We start from the raw sequence: 18,244 nt of genomic DNA, 5'->3' as shown, positions 1-18,244 counted from the left end.
GTCATGTATTCCTGAAAGTCTCTAATACGAAATTAAACAAATAAATCTAAATCTAATTAAAATATGAGATGAGTAGAATCCATTAGTGGCTACAGGCTCAGTTCACATTCAAATAATGCATTTAAAGCTTATAAAAAGAAAACTAAATGAGATAAATTAAAAAACAACAAATGTACTGAGTAAAACTTCACAGAGAAATGCATAGATGAGTCATCAGCTTCTGCTAGTTATCACTAAACAGTATCAGCACATTTGCTGTTTAAACAAACAGTATCTTCTTTGGTTGGTTGGCTAGTTTTTGAAATACTGAAAGCCATATTCTCACAGGTTCAGGAGAGTGAGCAAGGGCATCACTCCACCTTCCATACAACCTAACCACAACCAAAAGAATAAGCCAGTCTCAGACCCAGGAAAACACTCACACCAGTTAGGAATATTTTCTTTGAAATCAGTGATTCTAACTCTCCCATACAATAATTATAATCTCTTCACTGACTATGAATTTAATTATACCACCCAATGATGTATCTCCACCAGTCTCAAGACTTTACAGACCTAACAAAATTTGGAAATGGGAAAGGTGTTTAGCTTGCTGTTCCCATCTTTCTCATTGACAATTTCACTTACTGTAAACCCACAGTTTCATGGGAGATAAGGCTGCTCAGGTCCAACATTAAGATGTCACTCAAATGCTGAAAAACTAGGAAATAAAGCCATTAACTGTGCTTCTATTTCTCCATATACAAATGGCTATAAAGTGCATTAACTTTTATTATCCTCCTCTTTCTACAGGACCTTAGTTACATCAAAAATTTTTGAAAACTGACCCTGCAGGCTTGACTGCAGCATATAGAGAGAAGGAAACATTTTATAGCATACAATGCAAAACACCACATAATGACAAAGTTCTTAGTGCAATCAACAGAGAGCAGAAATGTAAATAAATAAAACGCTGACCTCCGAGAAAAAAAAAATTAGGATAAAATTCATGTTTCAGTAATTGAACCATACGTTCCAAAACTACTCAGAGATGCTGATCAATGACAGCATAATTGCAAGTGTTCTTCACGCACTTACACACACTTCTAAAGTAACTTCTAATTCGCAATACTATTTAAGCCTCAGTTACTGAAAGGAAAACCAACACAAGTTTATGTAATGGCTGCAGAAACTTATCTTCAGAATTACAACTTGGTAATACTGCTCTGATATTGGTCCATGATGAACACCCCTTGGAGTTTTACTTTATGCAGCAAATATAATAGTGCCGCAAGTTAGTTCATATACTAGTACACTTTGCTGTTTAAAAAAAAAAACCTACACAATGTTAAAACATTCTGAAACAACTGTCAGACCTACATGCATTAATCAGAACAAGGTTATGTAAGATTTCTGAACAAAAAGTATGTTTCCAAATTTCGGAATCAAGTCAATTTTAGGGTCTACTTATTACTACATACCCTTCTCCTCTAAAGATGCAAATATGAAGAAAATGAATCCCTTATCATCTGAGACAGTTTGTTTTTCTTATTTCCAACATCAGTCAGAATTTCTTCTCTCCAACTACAGTCTTAAACTATCAAGACAATTGTCTTACAACTGTTAAGCCCTAAGGTGTTAAACAAACTGTCTAAAATACACTAAAACTTACATTCAAGAGAAGAAATGCGTTCTTCAAGGTCCTCATACATTAGTTTCTCTGGTTTGGGGATATCACTGAAATCTTCTTTACCTGTTCGTTGATTATGAAGTCTGAAAGAAGAAGGACATAAATAATTTAATAAATATAAATGCTAAACTTTTAAGCAAATAGCGATCTGAGATTTAAATACAAGGATTACTCACATGCTTAGCAACAGACTAAACCAAACGTAAAAACCATGCAACCAAAATGCTGTAACTTTCTGACTCAAAAGTTAAGGCATTTAAATACAGTTCTCTAACTTTTACCAAAAGTCAGCTCCATCTTTCTGATAGCCATCTCCCTGCAGCCTCTCCCCAAGGCCTATATATGACATAAAGGCACTACATTAAAACAAAATACACTCTCAGAAGGCACAAAAAGGAGTAAGAGGAAAAAAAAAGGGGGGAGAAATACAATGAATTGTGACAGTTAATTGAAATTAAGAAATTTGCCTTTTTAGGCTCTGTGTTACAGTCTCATTCCCACTTTGATGTCATCTTAACAGATGTGTTTGAAATGTATTAGGATTAGATGTCTGGCAAAACATATATGCAGGGGTGAAAATCTGGGTGCTATGAAAAATGGGGTTAGTGCCCTCATTCTAAATCCCTGTTTATCTCATCAGAAAGATAATGTGAAAGAACAATATCTTCCACGTGACCCAGCTACTAAACTGTGACCAGAACCAGAATAACAAAAGGACTGCAGGTCACTAATGAAATTCAGCAGCAGCACTTTATAAAGGAGCTTACTTCACACCAGCTGGTGCTCTTCACCACGGCATAAATATGTTTGTGCTTACAATTTCTAAGGAATTCAGATCTTCTATGGGGCAAAAGTGGAGACCAAACAAAACGTACCGCCACAATGAGACATGTTCAATAAAAAATGTAAATCTGGGGACAAACAAATAAATCTGCATTGTCAGAAGGATAGTTCAGTAGTATCAGTGGGGAAAAATACCCTGTAAATATAAATATGACAGAGTAAATGGAACTTCAAGTTTTTGGAAGTCCACATCATTTTTTAGTCTTTCTTTCACAGAAATGGTTAAGTGTTAAATAATTTTTAAGGATGCAAGGTTCAAGGACATGCATGCCAGTTTCTTCAATACTGTGCCCTGCAACACTGCTAGAAAGAGTCAATACACTGCCTCAGATTCAGCAAACTGAAGAGGTCTGCCTCATGAAGATGAGTAAACACATGTATTTCCAGTTTTCAAAATTCATTTCATCATACAAAGTTGGCCACCAAACCCTGGACTGTATCTAATGTCAATATTCCATAAACCAGTACTGGTGTGCCAATCAAATGATTAAATTGCATGAGTTATGTTTAAAATTGAAGCTTAAACAAAAAACAATAACCACTATCTAAACTATTTTGTTAATGTCCGAAATTACTTTTTTAGCCTAAAACTGGTAACAACCTTCACAATCGGTTTCTTCAGCCCTAAACAAAAAAAGGAATGGTTTAAATAATAATCTGCCTTATAACTCTAGTCTTCCTGTCTGTGTTTATTGGCTTCCTTCATACCACTCATATCTTGAAACATAAATAAACAAGGAGCTCCTGTAGTCACAGAAGCAATTGTTCCTCCCCACTGACAGAGGTCTAACTTGTAATGGCTTACTGGTGTTATAGCATCGTGTTTTCTTTTCTTTTCAAAGAAGTTCCCATTGCCACTTAAAATCTACAGGTCATAAACTAATCCCACAATACACATCAATGATGTGGCATTTGCCTAATAATGAGACTAAATAACTGGAAAAGCCCACACATGCATTTCTCAAATATTTTATGTAACAGAAAACAGTCCAAGGCACAAGTAATTAAAAAATACTCAACAAAAGAATGTTTTCCCTTTAAGAAAGTCTTGGGAAAGCAGCAAGTTCAAGAAAATTATTGGGACCTCATACCCTTGCTTTGTCACAAGGAACCCAAGAAAGCAACTACAACCCATAGCTGCCTGCCCAGACCCTGGGATGTTCCCTGAAACACAACTTGTTTATACTGTTCACTCTTTCAGGCAGCGTGGACTTTATAACATCCTTCGAAGAAGTGCGGTCCCTCACAGTATTACAGCATTTTCCCATATCACCTTAACATGCAGGTTAACATTCAACCTTCACTTTGTAAGGTCTGTCACAAGAATACAGGAAATCTGAGACATACTGTAGAAAATGTGAATGAGCAGGGAAAGAAGAGACAGCCACTTAAAGGAACTAACCACACAGTCCCTTGAAAGCCCAACAGTTTCTTTTCAAAGCCAAGAACATAAAGGCTCTCCCCAGATTCTAACCACAAAAGAGACCCTCTCTACATTAAATGTATATTGAGGACTTGATAACAACAAAATAAGAAAGCCCTACAAATGCCTGCTAGAGCTGCCCCAGGACAAGCTGTCTTTCTTCAGCCAACAAATCTGGAATGATGGCTAGCAGGTTAAGGCCAATTCAGGTGTCTCTTCTTAGGAAAGAAACATTAAAAATTAAACACTCGAGCTTTTTCTGAAGACACCTATTCAGGATTCTCAGTTTTGGAGAGTGGAGGCGCCAGTGACCATTAAGAACAGAAAAATTTCATACATGGAAATCGGAGATACAGAGAGGAAAGAGAAGTCATTTTTATTCAGCTTAATTTTGCCAAGTTATTCATTTACTTAAAAGAGATCTTAAAAAAAAAAAAAAAACAAAGGAAGAGAAAAGTTCTGCTACCCATCCCATTCCCACATGCAAAGGAGACTGGAGATTCCTATTCTGAAAACAGTTATACAGGCATATGAACAAGCTCTTCAGAGGAAAAAAAAAAAAGTTAGCATTACAGCTTGTTAATGAATGAAGTGAGAATGTACAACTGCCTTGATTTAAATTCTCAAACAGGCAGCAGAAACTACCAAGCTTCACTCAGCAAAAGCTTGTCAGTCAGGTCACAGATGTGAAAAACAGAGACACAGTAAAAGAAACAGAGCTTTGCTCAAGGAATTAGTGGCCTTTTTCTGTTAAGAGGTTTTGTGTGCATCAAATATAACCTCGATAGCTTTTGCACATGCAAAAGGCCTGTTCTGACATGGGAAAGATGAGAGATTATCACTACTTTGGACAGGAATTTGTGATAAGCTTGTAGGTTTACCTTTTCCTTGAAAAATAATTTCAAGTCATTGAAAAATGAAGTTTACTCCTCTAAAGACCCAACTTTGTCTTCTGAAATGAAGTTTGTTCTCAAATTAGTCTACAATGTCAGCAAGAGTTCTTGTTAGCCTTATCAGGATCACATTTATATGGATGGCACAGAAGCCTACTAGAGGAATCAAAACTGTCAAATCCCAAAAGAGCTCATGACAGCAAACTGCTAAAAATATATTGACATTCAGGTAATTCATATGAGGGTAAGATGTCCGATAGGATTGTTGTAAATAAGACATGCCAAGTAATAGTTAATTGGCCACTGTAGTACCTTCACATTCCCATCTGCAACACAGTACAGACATTATTCTTACTCAAAAAAGTATACAGTCTAAATTTTTAAATTATCAATATGGTCCAAAGTTATGGGACACCAGGAAAAGTCAGATATATCTTGGACATATGCATACATTCCTCACATGTTTAAAAACTAAGATTTTTTCATAGATATTATACATAGGCATGCAAGTCAGTAGTTGTTTAACTCAGATTTACTTTTAGGAACAGGTTTTGCATTTTTAGGAAACTTTTAGAAAACACATTTTCTGAAATTAGTGATTAACAGAATATTTATTTATTAACAATGAATCTTTCATTCAGCTGTCTGAAAGTGGTCTACTGTGCAAGGAAATACAATGAACCAGAAGGTCTACACTGATACAATGGATTGCAAGTGCTGCAGAACTTGCAGCTCTCTTGAAATATGAGAATCCACACCACATCTTGCTTTCAAAAGTTTGTCAGAACACTGACACATGAAAAGTAGAAAAGCAAAGAAGGGCAAAAGCAAAGAAGGGCAAAAGCAAAGAAGGGCAAAAGCAAAGAAGGGCAAAAGCAAAGAAGGGCAAAAGCAAAGAAGGGCAAAAGCAAAGAAGGGCAAAAGCAAAGAAGGGCAAAAGCAAAGAAGGGCAAAAGCAAAGAAGGGCAAAAGCAAAGAAGGGCAAAAGCAAAGAAGGGCAAAAGCAAAGAAGGGCAAAAGCAAAAGTTTATTGTTAGATCTAGAGCTATATCTATGGAGATATCTACAGCAGTCTGAAAACCAACAAAGTAAATCAGCCTGACCTGAGCCCAGGAACATCTAAACTTTGTATGACTTGTATCTGTCAGGTGTGCCTTAGTGGTGACAGCTCACCAAATGAACCACCTTCTATTTTTGAAGCCACACATGGTAACAAAGCAATACTTACCTTGGTTGAAGTAGCACAAACTGAAAGTGCTGAGAAGCACAGTTCTAAATATTAATTAATATCCTTAAACATCAGAATTTGAGCTAAGTTTCAGTGATGGATATTTACCAATTTGCTATATCTGCATTAAAGCAACACGAGCTTAGGATGCCTCACATTCTCACTCTCCAGGCTTTTTAGTCCTTTGCCTAGCACTTTTCCATCACAGTGGATTTTTTAGGCTTGAGCTAGTGCTGCCATTACCGTTTGCCCCAATAGAGGGAATCTTTGAATAACCTTTCATCCTTGCTCAACTACAACAGTGAAATGACTGTACAGAACACTCCGTAAATCAATCAAGTTTTACTTTGTCATAGGACAAGACTTTTTTTTTTTTTTTCAAAAAAACCCCCAAAACCAAAAAAAAAACCAAAACAAAAACCAACATTGCATTCATCTGAAGTTTCCAGTGCACTTGAGGTTTAAGTATTTCACTGCACATAACTTTGCACTGTAAGGAAGCACAAATTTAAGAGAGGTGAAAATGTCAAATCATATTTGCCATAGGTGTTTGGATTTGGGAGGAAGGGAGTGTTTGGTTTTTTTATAACTAAGTTCCTCTTGAGGAATGATATTCAAGAATGGAAATCCTTATCTACCTTTAGAAAAGTTCTCACTTAGAGAATTAATGGCTTACTTGAATTGTAAAAGTAGCTATTGCCATGAACAGTTACATAAATGTTTCTTTAAAAAGCAGGTTAGAAATGTTGCTTTGTAAACAATGTTACCTGATTTTCTGGCCACCACTGGATGGTGAGGAAGAAACAGACTCAGAAGATGAAAGTAGGTGTGGCTTTGAAATAGGAGAAAGCACCTGGTCAACACTCTGCTGTGAAGAGGCAAGGTACGAGCCACTGATGTCTGCGGAATAAAAATCCCACAATGTGTATTAGTCAGTTATTGTCCTACCATTTCTCAGACAAGGCTGGTTTTTACAACACATGCATAATTGGACTGTGCAGGCACCACCACTATACAGCAATTAACATCCCGATCTTAACATGAACTTTCTTGTACCGGTTATTTCTTCCTTTTTTTTTTTTTTTTTTTTTTTTAAACCTCTCCTGTATGGGAATTCTCCTCTACAAGCCTTCACCATCATAAACTTACATCTCACAAAGCCTATGATTATCATCAACCCATAATATGTCCATGTTCCCCACAAACTGCAGCCCCTCTGCCACACACCAAATAATTTCTCCCACGCTGGGCATTAGAGGAAGCAGTTACGGACCCAGATTTCAAGCTAGGGATGTGCTTACTAGTCAGCAAAAGATAATGCTTGAGGTGTCCCAGAGGCCATTCTTCATTAGGAAATTTAACCTGGAGGTTTCATTTTCTACAGATTTGTGAAAATGGGTGATGAAGCAAAGAAGAAAATCTTTGAAGATTTTATCCTCTTATCAACAGCTGTAAAGTTATCAGGGAAGGAAACAGACAGACAGTATGACTAGAGAAGTCTTGAGTTTCCTAAGAAACCAAGGTAAAAAAACAAAACCCCTGCATTAAAAAGGCTTTTAATCAAACTTGCAAAGTCCAGCACTTTGGTTAAATTTTGCTTTGCAATCTTAATTTTCCTTTCCTGTGCAGCTGCACAGGTCTTTCATTACTAGACTATGAATTATTATTTTTCCACAAGATAGGGTATTCACTCTGTAAGCAGGTACTGTTGTTTTTCTTCTCTTTATTGACCAAATAGCTTTTACTGTAGTCAGTGCTAATGTGGCTCAAGAGATAGACGAAAAGCCATTATTAACACTCCCATACCTGAAGTTGTTTCAGGTGGTCATACAGAATTGCACCCCGTTCATGGTGCACATCACACTGCAGAAGTCAAGATGCTTCAGACTAGGGGTTGCCCATGGATTTTTATCTCCAGACAGCCCCTATGCCCATGCAACACAGACGAACACCCTCTAAGGAAGCTGAGCACTAACAGAACGGGACCCAGCAGTTACGTCGTACTCGTGTATCAGCAGTACTTGTTCGTGGTGGGAACCCTCAGCCCACACACATCCAGTCTTTTATAAAATAACTTGTCAAATTTTCACATGCAGAACAAATGGACAAGAACAGCATGCAGTACTTACTGCAGGCACCTCCTCGGCATAACACATACTGCATGTCAATACACAGGTGGCACACCAGCCATCTCATACGGTAATTTACTACAACCTACTACTATTTAGAAATTATCTAGGATTGAACTTACTGATTTTCTACTAAAAGACAAATAGCTGAGGTCTTTGGCTCACAGTATGCTGTCTGCAAGACTCACCAACCTTGCTCTTTCTCATCAGAAGGTATGAAGTTTGGTCAAGTAATGATCAAGGTGAAAAGTACTGATCAAGTAATAGGAAGCATGGGTCAGATTGCAGTACGAATTTTTTTCTCAGTAACTATTTCTTGATCCATGTTACTATCCAGAGATTGGAGACAGTAAGCAGGGGAAAACAGAAAAGGATCCTGTCCTACTTTTAGTTGCTCTTAAAGAAATGGGCTTACTCCTTCCCAGTAGAAAGTCAAAGCTTGAAAGATGTCCGACATGCATGGGCTTGGGAAGGAAAACAGTCAAATACATGAGCTAATTTAAAGGAAGAGAGAAAAACGCATACCCTTCCACTGGCAGATTATGCAGTAAAACAGCTGCTAGATCTGCCAACTGCAAGTATTTTACAGGAGGACACACTTCTTCCTTTCATCCTTCGAAGACAGGTGCTGACAACTGAACTGCAATTGTCACTGAGGTATACCTCACTTGAAGGAAAAACAAATCTCAGACTCACGTGCATGGTATCTTTTACCTCTTAAAATTTATTCTGAGCTGTTCAGACTGGCATCTTCAACAGCACTGAAAAGCTCCATGGAAGCTTCCAGAACGACTTACGGTTTTCTAGCAAAAACACAGCTGGTGCTTCAGCCATCTCTAGCACAAAGGATAACATATATACCAGTATAAAAGCACTCCTTCTCAGAAGACTCTTGAAACAGAGGCGACATATCAGTGGGGAAGCAATCTAACTGGAAGCAGATAAATCACTCCACAGCACGTTAGCACTGAAGCTACCATGCTTACTGGGGCAAGTACCGCATCAGTTCACCTTGAGAACGTACCATCTAGCTGCAACCCGGTTTCCTACACTACATACCACTCAGTTTCTGTAACACCTAAGTCAGGTAATGCCCTCCTTTGCTATTGACCTCTTATCCCTCTCCAGAACAAGTTGGTCTTGTGCATTAAGCAAAGAACAGATCCAATGGAAAAAACAGATCAGCCATCATGTAACTAGCCTCTGACAGGTACAAAGAGGGGAAGGATTGTTAACATTATGCACACAACTTTAATTTTTACATTTCCTAATTTTACAACAAAACCCTACTTTTATGAAAGATCTTCTGTGTGTGCAGTATTAAACAAACAGTCTGTAAGTACTTTATACAGAAGCTGACAGAGAAAACTTAAAACATAAAAGACTGCTTTGGAAGTTCAAGTTTTCAAATATGTTTTCAGTAACAGAGCATGATATTCGACATGCAGAAACACAGGGACAGCCACCATAGATCAGACTGTTTGTAACCTGTTTCTAACAGTGCCCATTACTAAAGAAAACTAAACTAAAATTCAAAAAGGAGAATACTTATATCTTACTTCTGGCAACACCCACCCCGACCTTTCCTCAATCAACACTTTTTTGGGTCCTCCTGACAGGGAAATTTTATTCCGGCATCTATACTTGTTGCCACAGAAGCAATAAATTCCACAACTTATGGTATGAAAAAGTACTTCTCTCTCCTTTCAATTTCTCACGATTCTGGGGTCTGTGAAGTAATGATTAATCGATCCCTTTTCACCTCTTCCACATCACTCATTGCTTTCCAGATTTCCCACAGCCCACCTCAGCCAACTCTTTTCCAAACTAAGCTGCCCTTCTTGTATTTAACCTTCCTTCATGCAGAAGCTGATCATTATCTTTTTTTTGTTACTATCTCTTTTTTTCATCCTATTAAATCCACTTTGAGCTAGGGAGACAAGAATTGCATGACTCAAGAAGCAGATGTACTGCAGATTTGAAACAACATAATGTTTTTTTAATTTTCAATTCTTTTCTATTTTTCTTGTTTTTCTGAGTACTGCCCCTTTAAAAAAAAACCTAAGTAATTATTAGACACTGTGAAATTAATAATAAATTACAATTTTCCAATCATGACCAAACACTAATCCCCTCCCCCTCACAAATTGCTCAGGAATATTTATAAAGATGTCACAGCCAAAAGAACAAACAAAAGCAAATCTGGACCTTTCAGATTGGAAAACTCAATTTAAGGGAAGCCAGATGAAGCAGTCTGCTGCTGCACACGTTAACTACAATAGCTAAATGAAAGGATAGGAGTACAGAGGGAAGGTTATTAAAACTAGGAAATTACAATTAGTGTTGCAAAGTTGTTATACTTAATAGCAACTTTTGAACGAAACTCTGCATATCATAAGGTTACACCTGTAGTGAATTATACGGCGTAGTCTTCTCTTTAAAGCTACCTGAACTAAGTGCAGTATGTTTAGCCTCCCTCAGTGTACTTCTCCAGTACTTGTTTCCATGAAGAAGCAACACTCCAAGTAGCTAGCATATTTAAGTCTCTGTGACAGTGTGCTTCCCGCCCCCCGCAACCTGACCTGTATTTCCTGTAACCCTGTTCAAGTGATAACCACCAGCGGTGGCCATCATGGCTGCATCTGGTCGTGATGGCTGCATCCGGCTCAAAGGGGGTTCAGGGGAGACAGATAACAACACAGTAGCCAAAGGCTAATTTTAACAATGCACCCACCTAACCACAGTGCTGGTCAATGTCTGACTCAAGCCAAATTTAGAAGAAACTAACATCTGTAGTCGGTATGTAAATATGACTATAAGTCAATTATCTTACGCCATAAATAGTGGACAGCCCAGGGCCCATTGAGCTCTCCTGCATGGCAGTGGGCTGCATGCCAGGATCTCCTCTTGAGTAGGGACACCTCTCAGGGTTACTCCTCAAGGCTGAGAGAGTCATTCCCGCAACAGATTCTCGGTAAGTGCTTAATGGCATGCTAAACTTTGAAATCCTAAGTGATATAAAGGATTGATTGTACACATATAATCCTTTAGACATAAACCATTGACCGAGTCTGGGACGAAGTCTGGATCCAGCCGCACCTAAACTCCCCTCTGAGAAGGAGTTTAGAACGCAAGGGGGTCCTTTCTGAACCTCATGACTCAACAGGAGGGTCTCTGTGACAGTTTTGACTGACCTTGTCCTCTATGCAGTAAATATCAAGTGAACCTTGCCATCGAATCTTGTTAAACCCCTGTCGCATTTACTGTCAAACTTTGTTAAATCGCTGTTTTATATCAATAAACATACTGCTACTTCTCTCTTACGAGTGAAGTGCGTCACTCCATCCGCGACAGTCTCTGACTTCTCCTGCCTCTTAGCAAATGAGTCAAAGACTATCACTGCTAAATCTTTCTCTTCCCATAGGGCAAGAGGAACAATAAGTAAAACCCCAACACCACACCACATTAACAATTGTGACTTACCATCTGAAATTTTCTTTTTACTGAGATCTCTTTCCAATTTGGAAACAGGAGTAGAAGAAAGGCATCTGGAAGAAGACACTCCTCTGTGTGGTGGCGTTAAGGGATTTTTAAAGACATCAACCTGCTCAGTTCTTCTGATGTATTTTTCACCTCTTGGACTGCTCAGGGGGGAATGCTGGGACCTGGGATTATTCTCTAGAAGTTCATGCTGGGTAGTCAAGGGGGGTGTACTAACAGCACACTGTAGAAGTAAAGGAGACTGCATCTTTCTCGGCGTTCTGCTTGCAGCCGCATCCTGCATGACTCTGTGTTGGTAGTTCCTGTAGGCTTCTTCCAAAACCTCTGCCTCTTTTTCTAGTTCTTTTATTCTAGCCCGGGTTTGCACCATACACTCCAGGTCAGAATCCGGAGAAGCACTGCGTGGCTGTAACTGCTGATGATAGCCAACTCTTGGCACAGCATTTACCTTCATCACATCGGTCATAACCTGATTCTTCAGGAATGCGCTATCCACATAAATATCATGAGGTACAATTCTGTCACCAGTGAAGTCAAGGACAGAGCGATCGACAAGCGAAGGCTTTGGATTCCGATACACTTCATTTTCCAGAGCTAAATGGTAGCAAGAGAAAGTGAGTGACTGTAAAGAGTGAGAGAGGGAGACCCATAACGAAACAGAAAGAGTAAAACACAGCATTTAAATTCCAATTTGATCAAAATTATTTTAACGTGGAATTGGCTTAAATTTTGAGAATTTAATGGGTTGATTTAAATGTATTTTTAATGTAGCTGCATAGCTGCAAATTATCATTGATATTATTTTTTTAATATATAATCCTTCTATGTAAAATTACCTGAAGTACGCACTCTACAATGTTAATTCTTAAATTATGTTTAAATACATAAATAAAAATGAAAACATCACCACCTTGGACACATTATATCCAATCACGCTGTTAAAGGGTGAGGGACACAGGGCAGGCCACAAGTCTTAACAGTTTCCTTCTATTTAGATCAAAAAAGAAATTTGGAGAAAACAACATAGCACATAGATAATGTTGTTGTTTTTTAAAAAAAAAAAAAAAAAGTACTTCTCCAAAATTGTCAGTTAACTTGAATGTTTTGGGGCTGTCTGCTTCCTGGCTTGCACTTGTATGCTTCAGCAAGCCCAAAAGACCAATCTACAGGGCTGTATCTTTCTCAGCAAAACAACAACCTTGTTTTTATTCTACATAAATGGTTCTTCAATGAATTCCTTAACGCTGATGCAAAATAAAAGTCCCTACAGTACTTTCAGTCATTTAATTAAAATATATATTTGTTATTTTGACACTAACAAATTTCCAATTCCAAATGGTACCGATACTTGTACCGTATATGAAAATGTACATATTGGTCTAGTGAATAATATAAAGTATTGCATATACTGAACTATGGTGCAACACATGCTGTATGTAATGTCTAATCATTGCAGAATTCAATTCCATATTTTTAGATTAAATATACATCCCAAAACTTTTATTTATCATACTTGATATTAGCAATTTGACAGATAGGCATCTTTAGAACTACATTTCTTCAGCAGACTGAATTGCTTTACACAAGCGCCTCTCTCTTTCTAATGCCCATACAAGGTACGTAAGTTATTAGCCAGTTAGATTTAAATTTGTGAGGTACGCAATACAATTTCAAATTTATTATTCTTATTATGAACGTTCAAGAATCAAAATGCATTAAAACACAACTCGCCTCCTGGAAAACAGTGATTATGTTATCACCAAACATTAATGTCTTCATACCGAGGAAAGACATACAATAAAAACATGCAAGTATTCAGGGAGGAATGTCTTCCCTTCCTCCTATGTGTTTGTTTTCTGAAAGGAAGGGAAGTTGTAATGAGCCTGCTTTTTAAATTGGGCTTTTAAATAGATTTTGATTTTAAACTTGAAATCTTCTCATTGGTGGTATATTAGTTCTATGCAACTGCAGCTTTTTTAAGCTTCTGGAAATTCTTACACTGGTTAGGTAAGTGAACTTCATAAAGGACTGCTCTGGTGTAAGATACAAACCTGCCTGCGTTTGTTTCACCTGCAGTTTCAGTTCTTCAACCTGCATATTCAACTTCCTGACAGTAGCTTCAGAGTCCAACAGTTGGGTCTTTAACTGTGCACAACGCTCAACCTATAAGAGATCAAGAGAAAGACAAAAACCAGCATAATTCAAACAAAAAGAGTAATCTCAACTGGCTGAATACTTGTTTCCAAATGTTTTTCAGGTCCAGTCAAACCATATACACATAGTGTCCTACTGAAAGTCAGTGCTGGCAACTTAATGACTTGGAAAGATATACTTTGGTTATGTTGGGTTGGGGGTTTTTTTTGGTTGTTTTTTGGTGTTGTTTTGTTTTCTTTAGAGTTGTTTACATAAAAACAAGCAGAGTACAAACAATCCCCATAACTACATGCTAAACAGCCTGCACAGGTACATAGATAAACGTGAACAAGATGACAGGAAGAAGAAAGCATTCAAATTATTTAGAAAGAATGATTTACCTCACTTTGTAGCTGCTTTTCCAAAATCTGCCTATGATTTTCAAATTCATCCAGCGCCAGCTTCCTAGAGTGTTCCACTCTCCTCAGCTCCACTTGGCAGGCCAGGTGCTCCGCCGAGGGCTGGGACAGCTCTACTCAGAAAGAGAAATACTAGACACTCAGCCATAGAATAATGAGTGTGCACTTTTCTACCTGATAGCCCTTCAAAATGTAAAGCTGATTTGTTTTTAGGAACATAACAAGGCTTTGTTTGAATAAAGTACTTAGGGATTTTTTTCTTCCTTTTACAAAGGACCGAAACTTTTGTTGCCATAGTCATTTAAGAACTAAACCCAGACTGTCCTATTCTGGAAGAAAAATACATATCTTTACCTTACGTAACTGGGTGTACATCTCTACTCTCCCGTAATCTCAAATGCACATTAAAAATACTTGGCATTTTATAACTATGGTCAGGCAAGCACTTAAAAATAATAATAATGTTCTTTTAGCATTATTAACCATACTAATGCTATGGTTAGAAATATTGCACTGCTTTTTTCAAAGGGTGAAAGGGATATTCTTCATATTATTATAGCTACCACTTAATTCAGGATTTCTACTATACAGGTATATTAAAGAAAATAAACTTATAATTTCAAGGACTGTTTCATTTTACACAAATATTAGTTGGGGTCTAATGCAAACTACTAGTAAACTTAATACAAAGAATGTATTTTAATGAAAATTTATTTCTAAACAAATACTTGTAGGGAAAAAACCAAGAAAATTACTAAATCATTCACACTGACTGTCTCGAAGATGCTGGTTCTCACTGCGAGTCTCATCCAATTGTTGCCTAAGTAGTTTATTCTGCACTTGGAGCTCCAATTTCTCCTCCTTTAGCAAAGGATAGTCTGATACCTCTTTCAGTTTTTCTGTCAACAACTGATTCTGTTTATTTACCAACAGAACCTGGGCCTTCACTGACTCCAAATCCAGCTGCAGATAAAGAACAGGTTAGAAGCTTATGAACTGCTGTACTACTTAACAATTATTACTTCATATTTTCTTTTTTTTGTAAATGTACCTCAAATGCACGAATTAGAATACAGCTTCTTTAATTTCATGTTTTCAGTTACCTCAAGCTCTTTCGTGCGTGATATAGCTTGCTTGAGTTCCTCCTTTTTTGAACTAACAGCAATGGCTTCTTCATGCAAAAGCATAGCTTTCTCTGCAGGGAGGATTGCAAATGCTGAATTAAAATTAGTCGAGTATTACAATAAAAAACTGTATCAGCAAAAAACAGTTTAAGCTGCTAAGCCCAACATTCAATTTAATTCAAGACATAAAAATGACTGAATGTCATACACACTCCTTCAAAATTAAGTAAATCATACTGTGTGTCTATCTACGTATGCATACTCCTTTAGAATTAACTAAATCAATTTCATATGCATGGGATATACCATTTCTTTCACATGTCCCTAACTTAAAAGTCTAAACATGTTATCTGTCCCAGCTCTCTTCCTCAAGCTCCAATTAAACATCTTGTGCACAATAAATGTAGAAACTGGCAACCATTCAAGGCTATGGCACCAGACTGTACCAGAGTTCAATTAGAGAATGAATGAGCTAGTAGGACTTCAGAAGGAGATGAGAAACTGAAAAAGCAAAATGCTTTGCAGCCTCTGTGCGAAGCAGCAGCTCACAGTTCCCACTGCATTCTGAACAGCAAGGAGTTGCTGACCTGTCACTGGATCCTGCTACATGTTTTCAAAAATCTATTTTGATGGGTTTTCCGTCACTCATACCGCTGTTACTGAACACTGTGACTGTGTAGTAACAACAGTGTTTTGATACCTGTTAGTAAAAGCTCTAAACAGCTACTTTATTAATCTCAGAGAGACTGTTACCTTTATTTTTTTTCTCATCTTCAGTAACTTTATTGGTTCTGGCTATGTATTCTTCTTTTAATTCAAGCTGATATCTAGAAGTAGAAAGAATTATGTATTCCCAAAGTACGTGTGCGTGCACATGCTGGTGCATTTGTGTAAATTCTACTCTTTCCCAGACTAAACTATAATCACACAATTATTTATTGACAAAATCAGTTACTGCAGCGCCACTGAAACGGTTGGAAAGGGCCCTGCCCATCACCTCATTCAACTACCTGCTCAAAAAGCAAGACTACCGCCAACTCTAGAGCAGGTCAGCTGTGGCTCTTCCTAGCCAAGTCCCGAAAAACCTCAAAGGATGTATATTCCACCACCTGCCTGGATGACCTGTGCCAATGCTGCACTACCCTCCCAGTAAAAATTTTTTTCCCCTGATGTCCAAGCTGAATCTCCCAAGCCACAATTTATGGCCCCTGCCATATGAACTCGGAGGTCACGCCTGATAGTCCCATAACTATCTTGACAGACCTTTGCCAGGGCCTCTCCAGTTTCTTCATGACTTTCTCGAATTGGGAAGCCCAAATCTGGGCATGGTATTCCTAGCACAGCCTTTACCAATACCTGAAGGGGATAATAACTTCCCTCTGTCTGTTGGCCATGCTGCTACTAATGTCACCCATCACGCTGTCTGCCTTATTTGCCAGAGCGTGCTGCTGGCTCACAGTCAACCTCGCATTCACTCTAAGTCCCATGTCCTCTTCAGAAAAGCAGCTCCCCAGTCAATTCCTGTTCCCCATTTATACTACTTCATAGGGATATTCTGTCCTGAGCGCAGAGCTTTGCAGTTCTTCTCGTTAAAATTCCTAAGATTTATGTCGGCACAATCCCCAAGCTTATCAAAGCCTGTCTGAACTGAAACTCTGCCATTTGTTGTGGAAGACATTCCCCTTAATTAAGCCTCATGTTCAAAGTTATTGGGGATGCCCTGTGTCAACATTCAGATCATGGATGAAGGTGTTGGACAGTATGGGTCCCAGTACTGGCCCCAAGGGTTCTCTGCTCGTCATCGGCCACCAGCTTGACACTGAGTACTGCCCAGGTACACCACTACTCACAGCCCAGCAGTCATCCAAGTTTACCATTCAATTTTACTGGAATTTACAGGAGCTAAGAAAGCTCAACATTTTGCATGACTGGAACATAGACTATACATGTTGTCAGATATTGCCATATCCATCCTCCTGCATTTTTGCAAATGGTCTAGACCACTCAGATCCGTCTCCCAATTATGGCATATAATGCTTACCATAGAAATAAAAAAAGATTCCTTTTCTAACCAGCATCATTATTTCTATACAATAAATAGTAGTTCTTTGCTACTTTTCATCAAGGATTTGGGACAAAAGGACACAGATTTTATCTCTCTGAGCATTTGCAGCATGTCTAAAATGTTTTGTATGTTGATAAAATAAGCTAAGTAGCAGTTCATCCCTAAAATAATTTGCTTTTCCTCATGAACCAAAAGCACTTTACAAGCATTATTTGTAACTAGCTGTTATGGACTAGATAAAATAAGATACCAAGGTGGGTCAATTAGTTGCATTTCACTGTTCTCTGACAAAACCCTCAAATCTACTCAGTTTCAGCTGAGGCACCAGTCTTATCAAAACCTACTCTTCACATATTTCCTCTGTAATTTAAATAAAGACACACTAACACAGATAATACTTACTGTTCACTGGCTTGTAGTAAAGAGTAATGATACATCAGTCATTTGGTTTAACTGCCTAACTGGAAAACCAGTTCATGCCATCAAATACACATGAGTAATATCATGCCAAGAGAACATGACTGCATTGAAGCATCAAGTAACCCTTCAATTGGCCAAGGCACTCCAAGAACGTACAATAGCAAAGTTAGGATATACCCACTGCAACACCTCAAAAGCAGTCACAGATGATGTCTCACGCTTTCAAAGAGCATTTCTAAGCAAATTCTTTGAAACCATGTTCAAGCAGATGGTAGTCAACAAAAGAGGGTGATCTATATCAAAGAATCCCTCTCCAAAAATGGGGAGGGGTTAAGGTAAGAGCCAATCTATCTGTACAATGGGCTAGTGTGCTTCTCACCCTTTTTCCAAGAAACCT

At 38.1% G+C, this 18,244-nt stretch overlaps 1 protein-coding gene across 3 annotated transcripts in view; it reads right to left on the bottom strand.

Annotated features, from left to right (window-relative positions):
- OFD1 (OFD1 centriole and centriolar satellite protein) overlaps positions 1-18,244 on the bottom strand; it is a 36,310-nt gene that overhangs the window by 6,383 nt on the left and 11,683 nt on the right. For all 3 annotated transcript variants that reach the window (XM_050891455.1, XM_050891464.1, XM_050891472.1), the window contains 8 exons: positions 16,116-16,189; positions 15,342-15,433; positions 15,012-15,201; positions 14,221-14,351; positions 13,738-13,849; positions 11,669-12,280; positions 6,824-6,956; positions 1,652-1,752 (listed from right to left, as the gene is read on the bottom strand). In XM_050891455.1, the coding sequence (XP_050747412.1) occupies positions 1,652-1,752; positions 6,824-6,956; positions 11,669-12,280; positions 13,738-13,849; positions 14,221-14,351; positions 15,012-15,201; positions 15,342-15,433; positions 16,116-16,189 (1,445 nt within the window). The remainder of the gene's footprint in view (positions 1-1,651; positions 1,753-6,823; positions 6,957-11,668; positions 12,281-13,737; positions 13,850-14,220; positions 14,352-15,011; positions 15,202-15,341; positions 15,434-16,115; positions 16,190-18,244) is intronic.

This window comes from Gymnogyps californianus, chromosome 1 (assembly GCF_018139145.2).
Source record: "Gymnogyps californianus isolate 813 chromosome 1, ASM1813914v2, whole genome shotgun sequence".
NCBI lineage: Eukaryota > Metazoa > Chordata > Aves > Accipitriformes > Cathartidae > Gymnogyps > Gymnogyps californianus.
Note: the sequence above shows the minus strand (reverse complement) of the source record. Positions and strands in the feature narration are given on the sequence as shown.